Here is a 19,834-nt window from a genome sequence, read left to right on the forward strand (position 1 = left end):
AGGTAACTGGTCCTGTGGTTGTGTGTATGTCGGGGGGAGGGAGGGAGGGTGTCCTCACTCTGTCTTACTACCTCTCTGTTCCAGGCTGGACAAAGGCAGAATGTTCAAAGGTCAAGAACCAAAATCACAATGAGATACAACTTCACACCTACGAGGATGGCTATAATCAAATGAGCAGGTAAGGGGACTTCCCTGGTGGCGCAGTGGTTAAGACTCTGTGCTCCCAATGCAGGGGACCCGGGTTCGATCCCTGGTCAGGGAACTAGATCCCACATGCATGCCGCAACTAAGGAGCCCGCCTGCTACAACTAAGGAGTCCTCGAGCCACAACTAAGGAGCCTGCCTGCTGCAACTAAGACCCAGCACAACAAAATTTAAAAAAAAAAAGAGCAGGTAATAAATTTTGTCAAGGATATGAGGAAATGGGAATCCTCACACGTTGTTGGAGGGGACTGTAACACGGCGCAGTTGCTTTGGAAACCGTTTGGCGGTTTCTTAAAAAGTTAAACCAATAGAAAACCCCAAAATAAACCCTCACATATATGGTCAAATGATTCTCGACAAGGGTGCCAAGACCATTCAATGGGAAAAGGACAGTCTTTTTGACAAACAATGCTGGAAAAACTGGACATTCACATGCAAAAGAATGAAATTGTTGGACCCTTACCTTACACCATATACAAAAACTAACTTCAAATGGATCAAAGACCTAAACATAAAACCTAAAACTATAAAACTCTTAGGAGAAAATACAGGGGGGGAAAGCTGCATGACATTCGATTTGGCAGTGACTTCTTGGATATGACACCAAAAGCAAAGGCAACAACAACAAAAAATAGGATTTAATTGGGAATTCTCTGGGGGTCCAGTGGTTAGAACTTGGCACTTCCACTGCAGGCGGCCCGGGTTCGATCCCTGGTTGGGGAAATAAGATCCCACAAACTGCACAATGCAGCAAAAAAAAAAAAAAGGACTTAATCAAAATTTTAAACTTCTGTGCATCAAAAGAACATAATCAACAGACTGAAAAGTAGTCAAATCATAGAGACAGAGAGAATAATGGAGGCTGGCAGGAGCTGAGTGGACAGAGCCCTGGGGAGTTACTGTTCAGTGGGCAGTTTCAGTTTTGCAGGATGAAATGAATTCTAAGCAGAGACGGTGGGGATGGCCGCACAGCATAGTGAATTTCTCTGTGCCGCTGAACTGTACACTTAAAAATGGTTAAGTTGATAAATTTTACGTGATGTGCATTCTGCCACAACTTTAAAAAACAATCCTTTTAAAGTTAAGCATAAATTTATCACATGACCCAGCAAACCCACCCATGGGTATCTACCCAACAGAAATGAAAATATCCACACGAAGAGCTGCATGCAGATGTCCACAGTAACGTGATTCATACTAGCCAAAGAGTGGAAAGAAAACAAAAGTCCATCAACTGGTGAACTGGTTCATAAACAAAATGTGGCATATCCATGCACTGGAATGTTACTTGGCAGTAAAGAAGAATGAAGTGTTGATACAAGCTACTGCATGGATGAACTTCAAAAACATTATGTTAAGTGTAAGAAGCCAGTCACAAAAGACCATGTATTGTACAATTCCATTTATATAAATGTCCAGAAAAGGCAAATGTATAGAGATAGAAAGTCAATTAGTAGTCTGGGGCTGGGGGGTGCAAACAGGGTTGACTGCAAATGGACACAAGGATCTTTTTTGGGGTAATGGAAACCTGGATTTTGGTGATGACTGTACAACTCAATTTCCTAAAAATCACTGAATTGCATGCCTAAAACCAGAGGAATTTATGGCATGCAAATGATACCTCAATAAAACTGTCTTTTAAAAGGGCAAGAACTTGCTATTAAATTATCACTTCAAATATGAGTCTTCTACGAAGTTTCCCCAAAGCGCGTCCCAAAATTGAGGCTTATTTTCTCAAACACAAATTAAAGAAGCTTAATACGCTACATTAAAAATCATCATCATAATAAAAGACCAGTACATGGGGGTCTCCATCTCTGTCCTTTCAGATAGAAAAAAGCAAAAGAAGTCAGAGCATCTAGGTGGCCACACCTCTGCTGGCAGAATCTGTCCCAGCAAAAGAGAAATAGCAAATGACAGAAATAAGTCATTAAGTAGGCTGCCCTGTTTTTAAAATTAGTGGACAGTGTGAAACAATTAAAACTTGCTAATAATAAAGCCATGTTGCTGGCGTCCCTTTCGGACTCCCTCACCCAACACCTCTGACCTGCTGCCATGCAGCTTTCTGGCCTGTTCACAAATTCATTCGAGCCTCGTCGGAATCGAAAATGGATTTCTGTACAGTGACTCTAGTTCCCCTCCTCGAATTCTAGTAGAAAATGTAAGATGCAGCCTCAGGAGGGTGGCGGAGGGGAGACCAACAATTTCTGGAAATAAGTCCAAGGGAATGAGGAGTGAGTCTGGGGTTGGGGAAGACTGGGGTGAGAGTGTCTAAATTTTCATTGGCCCCCACTGCGAGCAGTCTGAATTTTGCTCGTAACTGTGCGCATGTATTCCTTCGGGAAGAAAATTCTTTTAATCTTATTTTAAAACAGCAACAACACCCAGAGTCTGCTGTATGAGCTGTGATCCCAATAAATGTTCTCTTTAGAAGTGAACTGCTGTGGAAGTAGTCTGACTAATGCTCGTGGGACTTGCAGCAGTGCCTCTCAAACTCTACTCTGCTCCTGAATTACCTAGGCAATCTTGTTAAAAGGCAGATTCAGAATCAGTAGGGCCAGGGCGGGGCCCAAGATGCTGCATTTGGAAGAAGTTCCCAGGTGAGGACCCCACTCAGAGTAGCAAAGGTGCGAAGGAAAAAGATGGTCTCGGGGATGTGGGTGTTAATACCTCTCTCTTCTCCCTGGATTAACGTGAGCTTTCCATATACAGTTTAAATTTCACGGGCTAGGTAATCCTTTCTGGGACATGAACACTTTTTCTCTCTTCACTGTGTGATAATACTTCCAGTTGACACAGTTGCCCACAGACAGCCAGCAGACACCATAAAGTTATGACTGGAAACTGGGATTTTTACATTTTGGTGACTTTTAGTACAAGTGAAAAGAATAAAGTGGGAGTGGGGGAGGGAGTCTTCCCTCAGGAGATCAAATTTGCCTGGAATTGAGAGTGAAAACAGAATCGGAAGGGGAGACTAGATAACCGGTGAGATAATTCAGAGCAGAAGCGTCTCTGAAGACCTTAATTAAGGGTGCCATTTTGGTCTGGAAAGCCACAAGGAACCAAAAAAAACAAATATTGAAGAGAGGGGTCAAGGGTACAGAGGAGAAGAGAGTGGTCAAGCCTGAGGAAATGACCCAGGACAAGACAAGCAGGTACAGACACCCTAGTCAAACAACATCCTTGCAGGCCCTCCACGAGGCACCAACATCCAATCCACAGAAAACCTTCAGGAGGAGACCTCTGGGTCTGGAAGAAATCCCTGTGTCTGTGCTGGACTTCAATAAGGAACTGCACTCTCTATGCGAAATAATCAGATCTGACTGAACCCAAGGCCCAGGACCCTCAGGCATGGTCTCAGAAGGTGCTAGAATGACTCCAGTGCTACCAAACGGCCTAGGGGTGGGCCAGCCCCTTCGTTATGTCTGAGTCACCTCTCCAGGACCAAACCGAAACATGCATCACCCTTGGAAGGGCCTCAAGAGGTCCTGAGTGACACCAGGGCCAAGAAACTGGTGCCCCGGAACCCTGAAGCCCAGACAGTTCCTGGAGTCTTTTCATACACACACCGTCCATCTTGGACTTCACCGGTGAACCTGCCAAAGCAGTCGGCTCAGCCTCCAACGCAGTGGGAAGAGTCCTCAAATTGCTTGGCTGGCACTGAGCAGCCTGGGCAAGCAGCTGACTGACAGAATGTCTCACTCCTCAGCCTGCTGTCTTGGCACCAAATCAATCATGACGAGCAAAATAAACAGTGCCGCCGCATACGCTGCATCTTGGGCCGGCTCAGGCTCTTAGAGTATCAGCCAGTATCTGGGCTGATGCCTCGCAAGTCCCCTTAACCAGCACCACCTGCAGGGCAGAGTGTCCAGCCCACATTCCCAACTGCCCACACCTGGCATCTCGGCCCAGGTTTTACTTGAAGGCTTGCCCTCAACTCCAACACGCCCCCTTTTCAACTATGCTATTCCCTACACAGGCATTAGGCTTTTCTCCCAGCTCCTGATACATCTGCATTCAAGGCCCTCACCCAAGGCCACCCGATTCTCCTTTCAAAGTCTTTGCCAGATTTATACCTTCTCCTTTCTCACTGCCAAGGCCCTAGGTCAGGCCCTCATTAGCCAGTTAGAAGGGACAGCCTCCTCCCTACCTTCAATCTGTTCCCACTCCCACCCTCCATATAACACCTACTGCACACATGGCTCTACTCTAAAATGACATTGAATAATGTCAAACACTTCTGACACTTCCCAAGGCAATTTTCGCCTACATCATCCTATTTTCCCCACCCAATAGCCCCGTAGGAAGGGCCAGTGATTCAGTCCTTAGAGAAGGGTGTGGCTTTGCATTCACCCAGCTGGCAGATGAGCAAAGACCAAAACCTAGACCTCCTTGCTCTAAAATATCTCATGTCTCCTCTGTCTTAAAGTGCAAAGACTCACTATTAGTAAGTGGATTCAGTTTGACTTTCTCTACTTGAAATTCAAGACCTTCTATCAACTGTTTTCTTCTTTACCCAGTGGATCCTATTTCCCATGATTTCTATTTACTCGCTTTTCCTTTTTCTCCAGTTGGGCTAGTTGCTTTATTAAGATCAATCATTATCACTTTGCACCACTTTTTTGTTTTGTTTTGTTTTTTTAAGTACGGTTGACTTACAATATTGTGTTAGTTTCAGGTGTACAGAAAAGTAATTCAGTTATACATATATATGTATATATCTATAGTCTTTTTTTCTATTCTTTTCCACTATAGGTTATCACAAGATATTGGATATAGTTCCCTGTGCTATACAATAGGTCCTTGTTGTTCATCTATTTTATATATAGTAGTGTGTATATGTTAAAACCATACTCACAGTTTATCCTTCCCCCTGCCTTGGTAACCATAAGTTTGTTTTCTATGTCTGTGAGTTTGTTTTGTAAATAAGTTCACGTGTACTATTTTTCAGATTCCACGTATAAGTGATATCATACGATATTTGTCCTTGTCTGACTTACTTCACTTAGTATGACAATCTCCAGGTCCATCCATGTTGCTGCAAATGGCATTATTTCATTTTTTATGGCTGAGTAATATTCCATTGTATAATGTACCACATCTTCTTTATCCATTCCTCTGTTGATGGACACTTAGGTTTACTTAGCATTGCTTTTAACTATAATAGTAGATACCATTTGCTGAGCATTTAGAATGTTCCAGATATTGGGCTTCCCTCATGGCGCAGTGGTTAAGAATCCACCTGCCAATGCAGGGGACATGGGTTCAAGCCCTGATCCGGGAAGATCCCACATGCCACAGAGCAACTTAGCCCATGTGCCACAACTACTGAGCCTGCGCTCTAGAGCCCACAAGCCACAACTACTGAGGCCACGTGCTACAACTACTGAAGCCCGTGCGCCTAGAGCCTGTGCTCCACAACAAGAGAAGCCACCATGATGAGAAGCCCACGCACCACAATGAAGAGTAGCCCCCACTCACTGCAACTAGAGAAAGCCTGGGCACAGCAACGAAGACCCAATGCAGCCAAAAATAAATTAAATAAATTTATTTTAAAAAAGAATGTTCCAGATATTATACACAACTGCTAAATGGATTACCTCACTTTATCATCAAAACAACACTTGGGGGCTTCCCTGGTGGTGCAGTGGTAGAGAATCCGCCTGCCGATGCAGGGGACACGGGTTCGTGCCCTGGTCCGGGAAGATCCCACATACCGCAGAGCGGCTGGTCCCGTGAGCCATGGCCGCTGAGCCTGCGCGTCCGGAGCCTGTGCTCCGCAACGGGAGAGGCCACAACAGTGAGAGGCCCACGTACCGCAAAAAAACCCAAAAAACAAAAAACAACACTTGGCTAAGAGATATATGTTAACACATCCGTGAAAGAATTCTTGACTCTCACCCACCCGAATATGCTTCTCCCACGGTCTCACCCTTTTTTTTTTAAACATCTTTATTGGAGTATAATTGCTTTACAATGCTGTGTTAGTTGCTGCTGTATAGCAAAGTGAATCAGCTATACGTATACATATAACCCCATATTCCCTTCCTCTTGTGTCTCCCTCCCACCCTCCCTATCCCACCCCTCTAGGTGGTCACAAATGTTGATAAATGAAACTACCATCCTTTCAGCTGCTCAGGCCAGCAACCCAGACATTACATTCACTTCTGTCTTTTCTTCGCATGCCTCCCGCCCACCCTGCCAATAAATCAAATCCTGTTGCTTCTAAACTCATAGCCCCAAACTGTCTCCTTCTCACCCCTCCACTGCTACCACCCTCATCCAAGCCACCATCCACTTATACCTAGACTGCAAGAACTTCTCCAAGCCACCATCCACTTATATCTAGACTGCAAAAACTTCAAGCGGCCCTCTTTTTCCACTCTTTCTCTTAAACACTTTATTCTTCTCAGAGCAGCCAAAAGGAGATGCTTGAAAACGCAGGTTTTCTCTGAATCTACTGGAAACAGCCCAGATGCCCATCAGCAGGTAGACAGATAAACTGTGGTACATCCGTACAGTGGAGTATTTCTCAGCAATAAAAAGAAATTAACTACTGATGCATGCGACAACATGGAAGAATCCCCAAAATCCTAAGCGGAGTGAAAAAAGAATAGTGTGTGTACTATGTGGTATCATTTATAAGAAATGCTAGAATATCAAAACTAACCTGCGGTGACACAAAGTAGATCAGTGGTTGCTTCTGGGAGTAGAGGGATATGAAGGTCAAGGAGCAGTAGGGAACTTTCTAGGGTGACGTAACTGTTTGGGTCTTGATATGCATTTGTTGAAACTGCTCAGAGGTGGAGATCAGATCATTTCACCGGGTGAAAATTATACTCTGGCAATCTGGCCCCATCTACTCCTTCTTCACCTCATCTATGCTCATCCCACGCCCACCCCCATCCAGCCACACTGGTCGCCTGGCTGCCCTTGACCCTGCCAAGGCCTCTCAGGGCCCAGGGTCTTTGCACCTCCCTCTCCCCTCGCACCCCACGCAGAGCTGGCTTCCTGTCATCGTTCTGGCCCAGGATGTGTCCCCTCTTCAGAGAGAGCTTTCCAGGCACACATCTGAAGGAGCTCCCCAAGGGTTCTCATCTATGTCTCTGTTTTCATTCTCTGTGTGTGTGGCACTTGCCACTTTCTGTTATTTTCTTGTTTACCGTCTCCTTCTGCTACCAGAAAGCAAGCTCTCTAAGAGCAAGGACCCATCTGTCACTGTATCCCCAGCATCTAAACCAACGCCTGACACATTTCAAGAACAAGTTGTTGGATGAATGGGAAAAGTTGACAGTAACACCCTCTCCACTTTACAGCTCTGAAATGGAGGCTTGTGAAGGGTACGGAATCTCCCCACAGTCTCAGAGCGATAGCAGCACATCAGGATTCCAACTGGGCCAACCTGTTGCCCAGGTCCGCGTTCTATACCGCTCTGATGCCTTGCTCCCTTCCACTCTGCTTTCTACCGTTCACTCCACCTGGGCTGGGCCCCTCACCTCCGCTCCCACCCACCCCAGCTCGTGACGCTTTCTCTTTGCACGGACTTCGTGCCTGATTATTCGCTTCCATTTTTCTTTCCGTTCACATCTGTCTCCCCAGCAAGATGAGGACTCCCTGTGGCTTGCACGTCCTTTTGTCACTCACCACACACCTAGGACAGAGCCGGGCACAGGCAGCTAGCCAATACATGTTCCCCTGGAGGTGGGTGGGTCAGGTGCTCCTGTGGGTATGTGCAATGTGCAAGTCCTGGCTCCCATGACTCACTTCGCTGTTTCAAAGTACGCTGACCTTGGCTTCCCTGGCATTCTGCCAGCCAGTTTCAACACCAGCTTGTTAGAGCGAATGCAAACAATAGATAGGGCTGCCGCTGCCATCAATCACTAGGGTATTAGTCAGGTATCATCCCTGTACTTCTGGAATCTCCTGTGTACCACAGAAGCCTCGTAGACGACTGCACAGACCCAGGGCACGCGGGGGCTGGTTAGGATGGTGTAGAGTTCATGGAAATGTCTCCACACACCTGAGGTCACTGAAGAGATTACAGAAGGCCTCCTCCTAAGGTTAGGTGGTGTGTCAGGCCAAGGATCACTAGCGACATCGTTCCCACTTTGTTCCAAAATCAATACATTTGTCTCCTGATTAAAAAAAAAATAAGCCCAGGGCTTCCCTCGTGGCACAGTGGTTAAGAATGCGCCTGCCAATGCAGGGGACACGGGTTCGAGCCCTGGTCCAGGAAGATCCTACATGCCGCGGAGCAACTAAGCCCATGTACCACAACTACTGAGCCTGTGCTCTAGAGCCTGAGAGCCACAACTACTGAAGCCTGCATGCCTAGAGCCCATGCTCCAAAACAAGAGAAGCCATCACAGTGAGAAGTCCGTGCACTGCAACAAAGAGTAGCCCCCGCTCGCTGCAACTAGAGAAAACCCGTGCACAGCAACGAAGACCCAATGCAGGCAAAAAATAATTAATTAATTAAAATAATAATAATAATAAGCCCTGTGTCTAGGCCTCTGGGTACAAACAGAAGAACAAATTAAAGAAAGCCTGTTGTAGCCTTTAGTTTAAGTGGACAGCAAAGGAACAAAAAATATAAATAGTAGTTAGAAAACATACCTTTATAGGCAATCTTTTTTGTTCACTAGCGTAATTTAGACTTTTAGAATATATGGTAGGGCCTTTCCCCCCCACGCCCCATAGGTTTTAACCCGCTGGTCTTACAATATTCACAATCCCCTTGTGTAAATTTCATTTTAATTTGCAGAGGAGTAAATGCGAGTTTGCAGGTTAGAGAAATTCACATCATTCACTCAGAGGAGGATTAAAAGCGGGTTTGATTCCTTCTTGCTCTGTTTTGAGCAGAAGTCCAGGCCATCAGACAAGTACCGCGTGTCATCAGGTCCCCGTGAGCTGAGTACCTGGAGATGCTCTTCCAGCCCCAGCTCAGGGCTGCCCTGCTGCTGACCACACAGCTGTGGGCAAGTTACGAAACCTCCCTGGGTGCCAGTTTCCTTGTCTTTAAAACAAAACTTCCTCTCCTCCAACCTCACAAAGCCTGTGAATATGACCCACTTAGTCAACAAATATGGACTGAACACCCACTGTGTACATGGTCCGTGGACCTGGGATATGGAATGAACCAAAGTCCCTGCTTCAGGGAACTTCCACTGTCGTAAGGGAAACAGACAAGAAACTATATGTGATTTCCAAGTACTGACAAATGCAATAAAGGAAAGCAAACCAAGGTAAAATTATGGAGTGATGGGGTACTGCTACTTTGGCGGGGTGGGGGAGTGGTCAGGAGGCGTCTCTGAGAAGCTGGCATTTGAGAACAGACCAGAATGAGTTTTAACAACAAGCCACACCAATACCTGGAGAAGAAAAGTGTGTGATGCAGGGGGTACCGGCATGCCAATTAGAAGCCCGAGGTGAAAGCAATTCATCCTTATAAAGGATTTGATTCTAGTTCGATGATAACTAGGTGATGAGGTGTCATAAGGGGTTTGGGCAGGAGCAAATGTTACATGAATAACTACATGGTATAGGTATAACACCTCCATGTACAGGCACACACAAGTAAAAAAGATGAAACTCCCGTTGTGTTAACTATATCAGTTACAGAAAAGATTGCTTTATGGCCCATAGGATCCCATTAAATAGTAAGCTCATCTTAAATAGTTAATACAAGTTTTCAAGGATGAGCTGTTACGGAAAAACTGTAGGCTGTCTAGTAATCTGTGTCCCTCACTGCCACTCCTGGGGAGAAGGTGGCCCTTAGTGGCCTCAGCACACAGTTCTGGAGATGGTGTGGGGATAAACCGGAAGAAATATTCTCTGTCCTGCATCTCCATCCCCTAGGCCAATAACAGAGGTGGCAGCACCCACTGGAGCTTTCTGGACCTGTCTCCAGCCAGCCTTCTAGGAACCCCGCCACTGCACCCAACACGTATGACTCTGCGTGGTTGACAGGACACAGTGTATAACTCCAGTCAACTTGCAGCAGGACTTAGCGTGATGTTTACCAGTAAGGGCTCACCAACGCAGACTCACGGGGAGAAGAAAGGACTCAGGCTGGGCATTCCGCAGCTGTGACATCACAGCCCCCAACATTCTGCCTCTCCTTTCCAATCCTTCTCTATGTCTGCTCGGCCAGTACGCCTCCTGGATTTCCTGTCCACCTTCCTGCCCTCGTGGGTTCTTCCCAGTACACCCAGAGATCAAATTCCCATCTTTTCTTTCAAAAGCCTAATTAAAATTCATCTTAGGAAGCTGTCCACATCCAATGACTTCCATTCTGGACATGGTTAGCAATTTTTAACTTGTTTTTTAGCTTAAACACATGTGTCTTGACAAACCAGGGCTATAGGAAACAAGGCACACGCAGTGCACAGACGCCACGTGGAGTGACAGAAGCCGGAGGCAAAGGAGTCCAAACCGTGCGGTGCCACTGATGGGAAGTTTCAGAGAGGCAAAGCTGATCTCTGGCAATAACCATCAGAATAAGGGTTACCAGAGGTGGGGAGGGGGCACAAGGGGGCCCCTGAGGTGCTGGAAACACTCTACAGGTGCTGTATCTGGACGGCAGTTGCATAGACGCATGCATATGTAAAAATTCATCCCCCAGATCCTCATACATAGTGATGCTTTGAGCACTTTACTGTCTGCATAATCACAGTTTTTAAAAAAATGACTCCTCTGGATTGCGCTGAAATACTGCTGTGTGAGCAGTCTTATACAGAGCTACTTGGGGACTTCTAAATACCCAGGACGGGCAATTCCTTACCTCTCTGGCACATCTGGCACCTCCGACACCCCAAGTAGATGTCTGTTTCATCTTCTTTCAGCAGGGAACTCTCTCGGGCCAGCCCAGTGACCATTCTTGATTGTCAGCTTTAAAACCATCAAGGGCGTGCATCTGTCTGCCCTGGGCCAGTCATAAAGAACACATTTTGCCTGCCTTATGGCCTGCAGTTTCAATGAACTACAAAAGCCTTTGAACATACCTCTCAACAGGAGTACAATAAACATCAAATGAGAGCAGGAGAATGCCTGCCACAAGTGAAGTCCCCTCTGTAAACCATCTGGAAGGACAGCCTCCTCTCCGCCCCATGAGAATGCCTGGGAAGAGGACGCAGAGGACACGTGGGAAAGAGAGCCTCTGTGGGCAGCTTCCCCGTGAGCCACCCCTGCAGCTGGATGAAGCTGCTGAACTTCTTTGGGTCCCGGTTCCCTGCTAGTAAAATGACCTCGCCTGCCTTTCTCTTACCCCAGGTGGAGTGGCAAAACACCAACGACAAAACTGCTGATACCAACGGAAAGTTTTTAAAAATTAAAGAGACATCTGTGGAATGCCTGTGTTCCAAGAACCGTCACATAGGCTAGATGATTTCATCTTCACGGTAAATGGATGAGGTGGCACCTCGCCTCCCGCTTCCCCAATGAGGAAACTGAGAGATAGGCAGTTAAGACACTGCCCAGGGGCACCCGCCAGCCGGTGGGGTGGGAGGAGTGATCCTCCAGGTTTTCTCCAGGTCCTCAGGTGGTCGGCACGCCTGCAGTTCTACCACAGGTGCCGTGGCAGATTCGAACCCTCGAATCAAATCAGATTAGGAGTGTAGGAAACCATCCAGAGCCGGAAGCCATTGACAACCGTTCCTAAATAGCTATCTTCCTCTCATGGAGAAACAAACGAACTCCATCGGAAGCCGCTCAGCCTTGGAAATCCAAGTTTTATTGGCACTGTGCTGAGTATCCAGGTCTTTCATCTGAGAAGCAGATGTTCTGATTGTTCCAAGGTACCTGGCGTAAAACTGTATATTTCACCCTTTTACCCTCAACGTTCCCTATGACGGGTCAGACCTGTGGATTTACAGAATTAAATGGACACAGAACTAAATCCTGCCCATGTGGACGGGTAACTAGGTTGAGATCTACTGAATGGTAAAAACAAACAAACAAAACCCCACGAGCACTGCGTCACAAAATGCTATACGCAAGCACGAGCTTCCTAAAACAAAACAGTCCTCAGCAGATTTTGTACTGTTTTGCCCTATAAACTACTTTTTCCAGTTACAGAAAACTGCAAACTGCAATCCAAAGGCTTTGCAGGCTTGCATTTTTCCATCTTCCCTGAAAGTTTAGGAGGACACATAATTCAATTTGGTCATCTTTCTGGCTTTCCGCATGGTGCCTGCCAAGTGAAGCATTTTGCCTGTGTGCCTGGCTCCATGATACCACCTTTTAGAGAAGTTACCACACGTGAAATAATCGTCTGCATTAGATTTATGTGGCTAGAGACTGAGTTTTTAAAAACATTTAATCTACCCCCCGTCCTGTGTTGTGCTTTGCCGTAACAATACTGATGATCTAAGAGTCTCCAGAAAGATACTTTCAATTGGGTTTCTGTTTGCAAACCAACAATCAACTGCTATAAAATATCACCTTAAAAAGTTGCCCACGGTGGGGGGAACTGGTGGGGGGGAACCACCAGACCTTTGCGGAGGTAGGGGGGCGGGGGGAATGGTAGAGTTATAAAGCTGGACTGTGGTAATGCACGCACAATTGTACATATTTACTCAAGAACAACTAACTGCACACTTACAGTTGCTGAGTTTTATGATCTATAAATTATACCACAATAAAGCTGTTTAAAAATATGCCCAGGATTCACAAAGCGAGATTTTTCAGGTTCTGAGTGTTATTCAAATTAACATGAAAAGCATTCGTTTCTCCTCCACTGCAAATGTATTTATGGTATTTGGGGGCAATACGATTTTCTTCCAAGGCAGAGTTTCTCAACTTCGGCACTACTGTCACGGGGGCCAGATCATTCTTTGTGTCGGCGGGGCTGTCGTGGGCTGGCCTGTGCATCTGGCCTCTGTTCACTAGCCACCAGTAGCACTCCCTCACCCCAAAATGTCTCCAGACCTTGCCAAACATCCCCTGGGGGGCAAAACAGCTCCTGGGTAAGAGCCACTGCTCTAGACACTGAACACTGGAAACTTGCTCTCGGAAGGAGTGACTGACAAATACAAACACAGGCATTCAGGACCCCCCCCTAACGTGAAGGCTGGGTCTAGTGCCCCATTCGCAGCCCCCTGGCCAACGTAGGAAGCTTTTTCTCTTATGGTGGTGCCTCTGCCTGTGCTCGCTGCATATTCAACAGCCAGTGTCACTTCTAGATTATAAACCATTATTTTTTAAATGAAGACTAATTTTCTAGTCCTGTGCCTATGTCAGTCTCTAAGTAAGGCACTCAGCCCAGAATCAAAGTTCTCCATAACTGCTTTGCAGCCCCTGACTGGAACACTGAGTACGGAAGCAGACAATTTCTTTTCTTTTCTTTTCTTTTAATTTTTATTGGAGTGTAGTGAATTTACAACGTTGTGCTAGTTTCCTGCTGTACAGCAAAGTGAATCAGTTATACATAGACACATATCCACTCTTTTTTAGGTTCTTTTCCCATATGGGTCATTACAGAGGATAGAATAGAGTTCCCTGTGCTACACAGTAGGTCCTTATTAGTTATCTATTTTATATATAGTAGAGTGTGTATAGGTCAATCCCAATCTCCCAATTTATACCTCCCCCCCTTTCCCCCCTGGTAACTATAAGTTTGTTTTCTACATCGGTAACTCTAGTTCTGTTTTAGCACCAGGCAATTTCATTTTGCCAGCATGAACCCAACACGTTTAGGTTCCAGGAACTCTGGGGAAACTTCCACCTTTGAACTTCAAGGTTGAAGTCATGGTCTCCATCTTAGAGATGAAGCAATCCAGGCTCAGAGGAAAACTAAGTGACTTGTGCCCAAGACCATAAAGCGGCAGAGCTGGGATAGGAGACTAAGCCCCATGTGCTTTCTTGACTCCCAAGTTTACAGGGTATCCCCTACTCTGAGCTGCTGAGAAAACATGGGGTGGACTAGACACCTGCTGGATGCCTCATACACAGGAGCTCATTTGAAATCCTCACCGTTAGGCTGTGAGGTGAGGGTTATTATTCCTACTTTACAGACAAGGAAATGGAGGCTGAGGTAAAGTCCTTGTCCAAGGTCACACAGCTGGACCTGAAATGTGAACTCAGGTGGCTCTTGGCCACCACTCCCTCCGGCCTCCCCTCCTGTAAAAATGGCCTATTTCACTAGGAAGAGTCGGTCATTGGTTTTTGGTTTTTTACTACCTAAATTACATTTTCATTCAAATAGATGTGGATTTGGGCTACTCATAATTTACTCGGGGCTCCTTTTATAACACTAAAAATCCAGTCCTATGCACATCCGTGAGAAAAAACCCTCTCTGTCCAGTTGTCAAGAAGTGGTCAGGCTAAAATTTCACTACTGCTCTTCTAACAGTTAATCACTTCCTCCGTTTTCTCTTCTCTCATTCATTCATCCAGTCAATAACCACATCACTTAGGATCTATTCAGAGTGACAAACACATATCAAATAATCACACAATTAAAAATCATGATGAAAGCACCAGTTAGGAAAAGTAAGTACAGAGGGGGTTCCAAACATTTAGAATGGGAAGGCTGGCCAGGGTTGTAAAGGACACGCAAGGAATCTGAGATTTGCGGGAAGAGCTGGGAGTTCGTTTGAAAGTGAGGCAAGGGACTTTCCTGGCGGTCCAGTGGTTAAGACTCCGTGCTTCCACTGCAGGGGGTGCAGGTTCAATTCCTGGCTGGGGAACTAAGATCCCACATGCCGCGCAGTGCGGCCAAAAACAAAGAAAAAAGGAAAAAAGAAAGTGAGGCAAAAGGAGCTTTTGGTGCTAGTAAACAGTGTGTGCAAAGGCCCTGAGGTAGAAAGGAACCATGCACGCAAGGCCCTGAAAGGGGGCCAGAGATAGCACTGGCCAGGCCACACAGGGTCTTGTGGACCCCTCGTAAAGAGAAATTAAGGGTCCTAAGTAGGGGCAGAGCATGGTCAGATTTACAATTTTAATGAGCAGTCTGGCTGTGTCACATGAGCAACCTGTGCCAGGACACAGTTCAAAGAGCTCTACTCTGGATCCTGCAAAACAAGTTTGTTTGTTTCTTTTTTTTTTTTTTCCCTTCTCTCCAGGCTGTGGTGCACCTCCCTGGCTGTGAGCTAGCTCCCTTCTTTCTCTGTTTCATTTGTGAAGTTTAAAGGCCAGATGTTTTATCAGGTCTGGGACCTGTTTTCTTTCAGTAGCCCCCCCCAGTAAAGTACTTCATCTCTTCCCAGATTCCTCCCCAGTCCCTAACCTCTCTATTCTCTCCAACTTGCTAAGTGGCCAGTCAATGACAAAAGGTAGGAGAATCTGTCCTTTGGGGCATTCTTACATAGAGGGTAGAGACAAGCTGAGAAAGAAATACAGATTGTACTGGCTTGCACCTCCTCACACTCAATCAAGCACAGTTGGAAGGAAAAAAAAACAAAAGCAAATCTGAGATAATGTTAAGATTCCTGGATTCCCTCTTGGCCGCACACACCCGCCTCCACCAATCTAGTGGCCACCGCCAATGGACTTTAGCTCCCGCTGGCCCAACTCCAAGCTTTCATAACTACTTTCAGTTTCTCCACTACAAGAAGCTTCAGCTGACCGCACCCTGGCCCGCTAAGAGTCCTTAGCAGCCACTGACACTTCTTCCAGGAAGCCCGTCCTACCCCACCCACCCTTCGTGCCTCCTGCCCGTGAATGCCCTGCTCTGAGTTCCAACAGCGCTCTAAGAAAGCAGGTTCTTCGAACTTCATTGTAATTGGTTCACCCAACACATGCATGCAAGTGCATGCACACACACGGTCAGTAGCTCCAGAAGGACAGATTCTGGGTGTCACTGTCCCAGCATCTAGCACAATGCCTGGCATCCGGTTGGGATCCTTACTGAATGAATGAGCAAATAGAAGTGGACACATTCAGAGTCTCCCAGGGGCAGGAAGAGAGACCTTAAATGAGAGAGGTTTTCCCTTCCTATAGGTTTGGTTGTGAATGTGAACATGAAACACTGAAGTTACAAGTTTTAGAAAAGGCGCTACATTTCACTCACGGAAATTTGAAAGGATCAAAAATATCAAAGCAGGACACACATGCTCATGGTTTTAGACAGAACCAAAACTGCGGAAAGTTTTCAGATGTTAAGGTGGTAGCAGGGAAAGAAGATGCTCATGATGGGAACCCAATCAAAAGCCAGAACAGAAACACAGAGCTGACACGGCTCCCACGTGAGCCCACTCCGGCTGCAAAATGCCACGTCAACCGAGTAACTGACCCCGTTCTTATCTCCGTACAGTTCTCCCTTCGGCCCACTACTCTCCCGGTCTTGTTCTCATTTGTCAAATGCCCTTCATAGCCAATTCCTATCCCTTCACGTTTCTTAAAAGCACACTCCCCACTGGATCATTTTTGCATTCTGTCTTCAGAAACGCCAACCATGTGGCATTACTGTTTCACAGTTTCACTTTCTTGGCTGAATTCAAATGGGATAATCTTATATTGTCCAGGTCTGAACCAGGGTCTTGCTACTTGGAGTGTGGTCGGTGGACTAACATCGCATCATCTGAGAGTCTGTTAGAAATGCAGTCTCTCAGCCCCATCCCAGACCTCCTGATGCAGAATCAGCGTTCAACCAGCTCCCCAGAAGAGTCCTGTGCACACAAAAGTTTTAGAAGCACTGGGCTAGATCCTACCTTCACTCAACAAATATGTATTGAACCAGTGCAGGGTCTACAGTAGGTGCTCAACATACACAAGAGGATGTGAATGACGTGGAGAAAGGAAGTACAGATATTCCATTGAGGTTGAGAAGCTCCTGTAAATACTAAAAACAGCATCACCGGGGTGCGAGGTTCTAGCAGGATTAATAACCTTTACGCCCAAATTCAGACGTGGCCAACTGCATCTGGGCTGTGGGAAATTGGAATCTGGGAACTTGACCCTGTTTGCAGCAGGCGGGAGGAGCACAGGGGAGGTGTGTGAGTGTGTGTGTCTCTTCCCCGCTTCAGCCACAGGCCGCAGGAGCTGACAAGGCCAAGTCCCCGCCCCCCTCAGCTGTCACCCTGTCAAAACAAAGCCGCTGCTGACAGCGCAGGGCCAGCCTGCCCCGCGGCCTCGGGCAGTGCTCCCACCCCGGGAGCACGGCGCCCACATCTGGATCCGCATTTAAGGGGCGACGGGGTGCCCGGAGCTGGGGTGGAGAGGGGATGGCCAGAAACGCGCGTCCTCAAACTAAGCAGTAGCGCCCGCCGCGCTGGGCCGTCACCTTGCCAAATCCTGTTTACACCCCGAGAGGCTGGGGCAGCGTTTCAACCAAACAAGTAAAAATACAGTAATGACCGGGCTGTCACCGCGCGCCGCAGCGCCTCCGCCCCCGGCCGAGAGCGCCCGGAGCTCCAGGACCCTAGCTTGGGGCTGCGCCGCCCAGCCCGCGCAATCCGCCCCTTCGAGCTCCCGAAGCGCCGGGAGTCCAGAATCCTATTCCAGCCTCACTCCTTCCACCCAGTGGGGCTCGGTGGAGGAGAGGAGGGCGCTCAGGTCCCCCAAAAGATGCTGCCTTGGCCCCGCTCCACTCCCTGGGAGGCGCCTCCGGCGAGCTCCTACAGAGCAACAAAGCCCCAGGGCAGCCCAGGAGCTCGGAGGCGGAGGCAACTCCTTCCAAGGGGGAGGAAGGAAAGGCTCTCGGTCCCGGCGATCTCTCCTTCCCACCCGACAGCACTCTGGTTCGAGGAGCAGCTAATTGGGCGCGGGCGACAGCAGCACTTCCGCGGTGCCGCGGCCCCGGGCGGGAGGCGGGGGCGGGAGGGGGAGGGGGAGGGGGTCCCGCGGGCCCGGCCGCGGCCCCTCGGGCGGGCCGGGAGCCGAGCGCGTACCTTGCAGGCGGAGTAGACGCCGAGTTTCTCCAGTTTCTTGGCCCGCGGAGCGGAGCGCAGCTGCGCCTTCTTCACTGCGATCCGGGCCGAGCCGCCGCCTCCCGGCCCCTCGGCCGTGCCCGCCGCCGCCACCGCCGTCGCCGGTCCGCAGGCGCCCGAGCCCCCGGCGGCGGCGGCGGCGGCGGCGGCGGCGCCAGGGGAGCCCTGCGGCGGCGCGGGCGGGGGCGCGGGGGGCGGGGGGGGCAGCGCCCCGAGCCCGGCCCCCGCCCCGCCGCCGCCCGGTCCGGCCCCGCCAGCCTCGGACATGCCGCTCCGGAGCACGGCAGGAGACGCCGAGTGTCAGGCGCCGCCGCCGCTGCCACCGCCGCCGCCGCCAGGGTCTCCCTCTCGGGCTCTGGTAGCCAGGAGCGCGAGACCCTCCCCCCGCGCCCTCCCGCCCCAGCGCCCACCCCCCTCCCCGCCCCCGCCCTGCCCCGCGCGCCACCCGCCCGGCTCGCTCCGGCCGCGGCCCGCGCGCTGACGGCGGCGGCGGCGGCGGCGGCGGCAGCTGCTCCCCCAGGAGGGAGGGGACTAGCGGCTCCGCGGCCGCCGCCGCCACTGCACACGCCCTCCCCCGGCTCTCCTCCCCGGGGCCCCGCTCGGCGCCCGGGCCGCCGACATGGTCCTGGGGTGCGGGCGGCGGGTGCCGGCCTCTCGGTAGGATTGGGGGCCAACCCCCCGGCCCCCGGCTCTTTCCTGCTGCCTGCCGGACGCGCGCCCCCCACCCCGCGCCTGGCACCCTGCGCTCGCCCGCCAGGGGGCGAGGCCAACCCCGGGGGAAGGGGGAGGGGGAGAGGGGCAGGGGCCGGAGCCCAGGCACCTGCTGGCCGCCTCCGTCTCGGCAGCCCACCCCGCGCCCCCCCAAGATGACCCGGCGGAGGGAGGGGGCGCGGGAGGAGCGCGGGGGAGACTCCCATCATTTGTTCCTCCGCTCCCTTCCACCCTCATTCGGAACAGAGGCAACTTCCTCCACCCTAGCGGGAGCCAGAGAAAAAAAAAATATTTTTGAAAAGTACCCGACCATGCTAATCCTTTTCTTTGTTGCCAATTCACCAAAATAAAGGCGTGATGTTTTCCATTTCTCTTTTTAGATGCTTCTCCGTCCACCTTCTCTCTTTTAATTGAGAACGCTTTCATCCTGTAATCAATTTCTGGATTGCATCTGCCAGAAGAAGGAAAAGACTGTTAATCGATATTTTCTGTAATTTTTGTTTGAAAGTGCTGGTTGTTAAAAGAACTGTCGTCCCAAAAGCAGGGTCACAATGAAAACTAAGCGCAGTGGGAAAAGTTTGCTAATAGGTCTCATCTCTGCACAGTGGGAGTATAACCTCACTACTTTCTTTTCTATAATGTTCCATAGTTTTCAATTTTGATATCAACAGCATGCATATTAACCATGAAAAAAAAATTAAGCAGCATCCAAAAGAATGTGTTGATTTTGGCCTCAAACTTCAAAAAAAAAAAAAGGAAAAAACTCGACTCAGCGTTTTCAACTTTGTTGAAACTGTTGCTAACTGTCGTTTTCATTGTTGATGACAATGAAGGTGGTGTTTAGTAATTCGGAGACCACGTTTCAGTTTTTTTCATTTGAAACTGTACACCTTTGGTTGGCCTCTCTAAAGCAGTTTTTGAAAAGCCCAGCACTGTATCTCAGGACCCTTCCCAAGTGCCCTGCTTTTGTAATGTGAGTCACAATTTCTGTATAATATGGGTCATAATGTGTGTATTATCAAATTCTTTACATACCCTAAAGCTCTTGCCCC

The 19,834-nt window shown here is 48.7% G+C and overlaps 1 protein-coding gene across 2 annotated transcripts in view; it reads right to left on the reverse strand.

Annotated features, from left to right (window-relative positions):
- The window catches only part of KAT2B (lysine acetyltransferase 2B), a 102,624-nt gene extending 84,180 nt beyond the window's left edge, over window positions 1–18,444 (reverse strand). Inside the window, exon 1 of one of the 2 annotated variants that reach the window (XM_082654324.1) lies at window positions 18,033–18,443. In XM_082654324.1, the coding sequence (XP_082510450.1) occupies window positions 18,033–18,338 (306 nt within the window). In that variant the 5' untranslated portion in view covers window positions 18,339–18,443. Of the gene's footprint in view, window positions 1–18,032 lie in introns of both variants that reach the window. The other variant, XM_082654325.1, reaches the window with a different exon arrangement.
- Between the last annotated feature and the right edge of the window lie 1,390 nt (window positions 18,445–19,834).

This window comes from Grampus griseus (genome assembly GCF_964374135.1).
Source record: "Grampus griseus genome assembly, chromosome: 5".
NCBI lineage: Eukaryota > Metazoa > Chordata > Mammalia > Artiodactyla > Delphinidae > Grampus > Grampus griseus.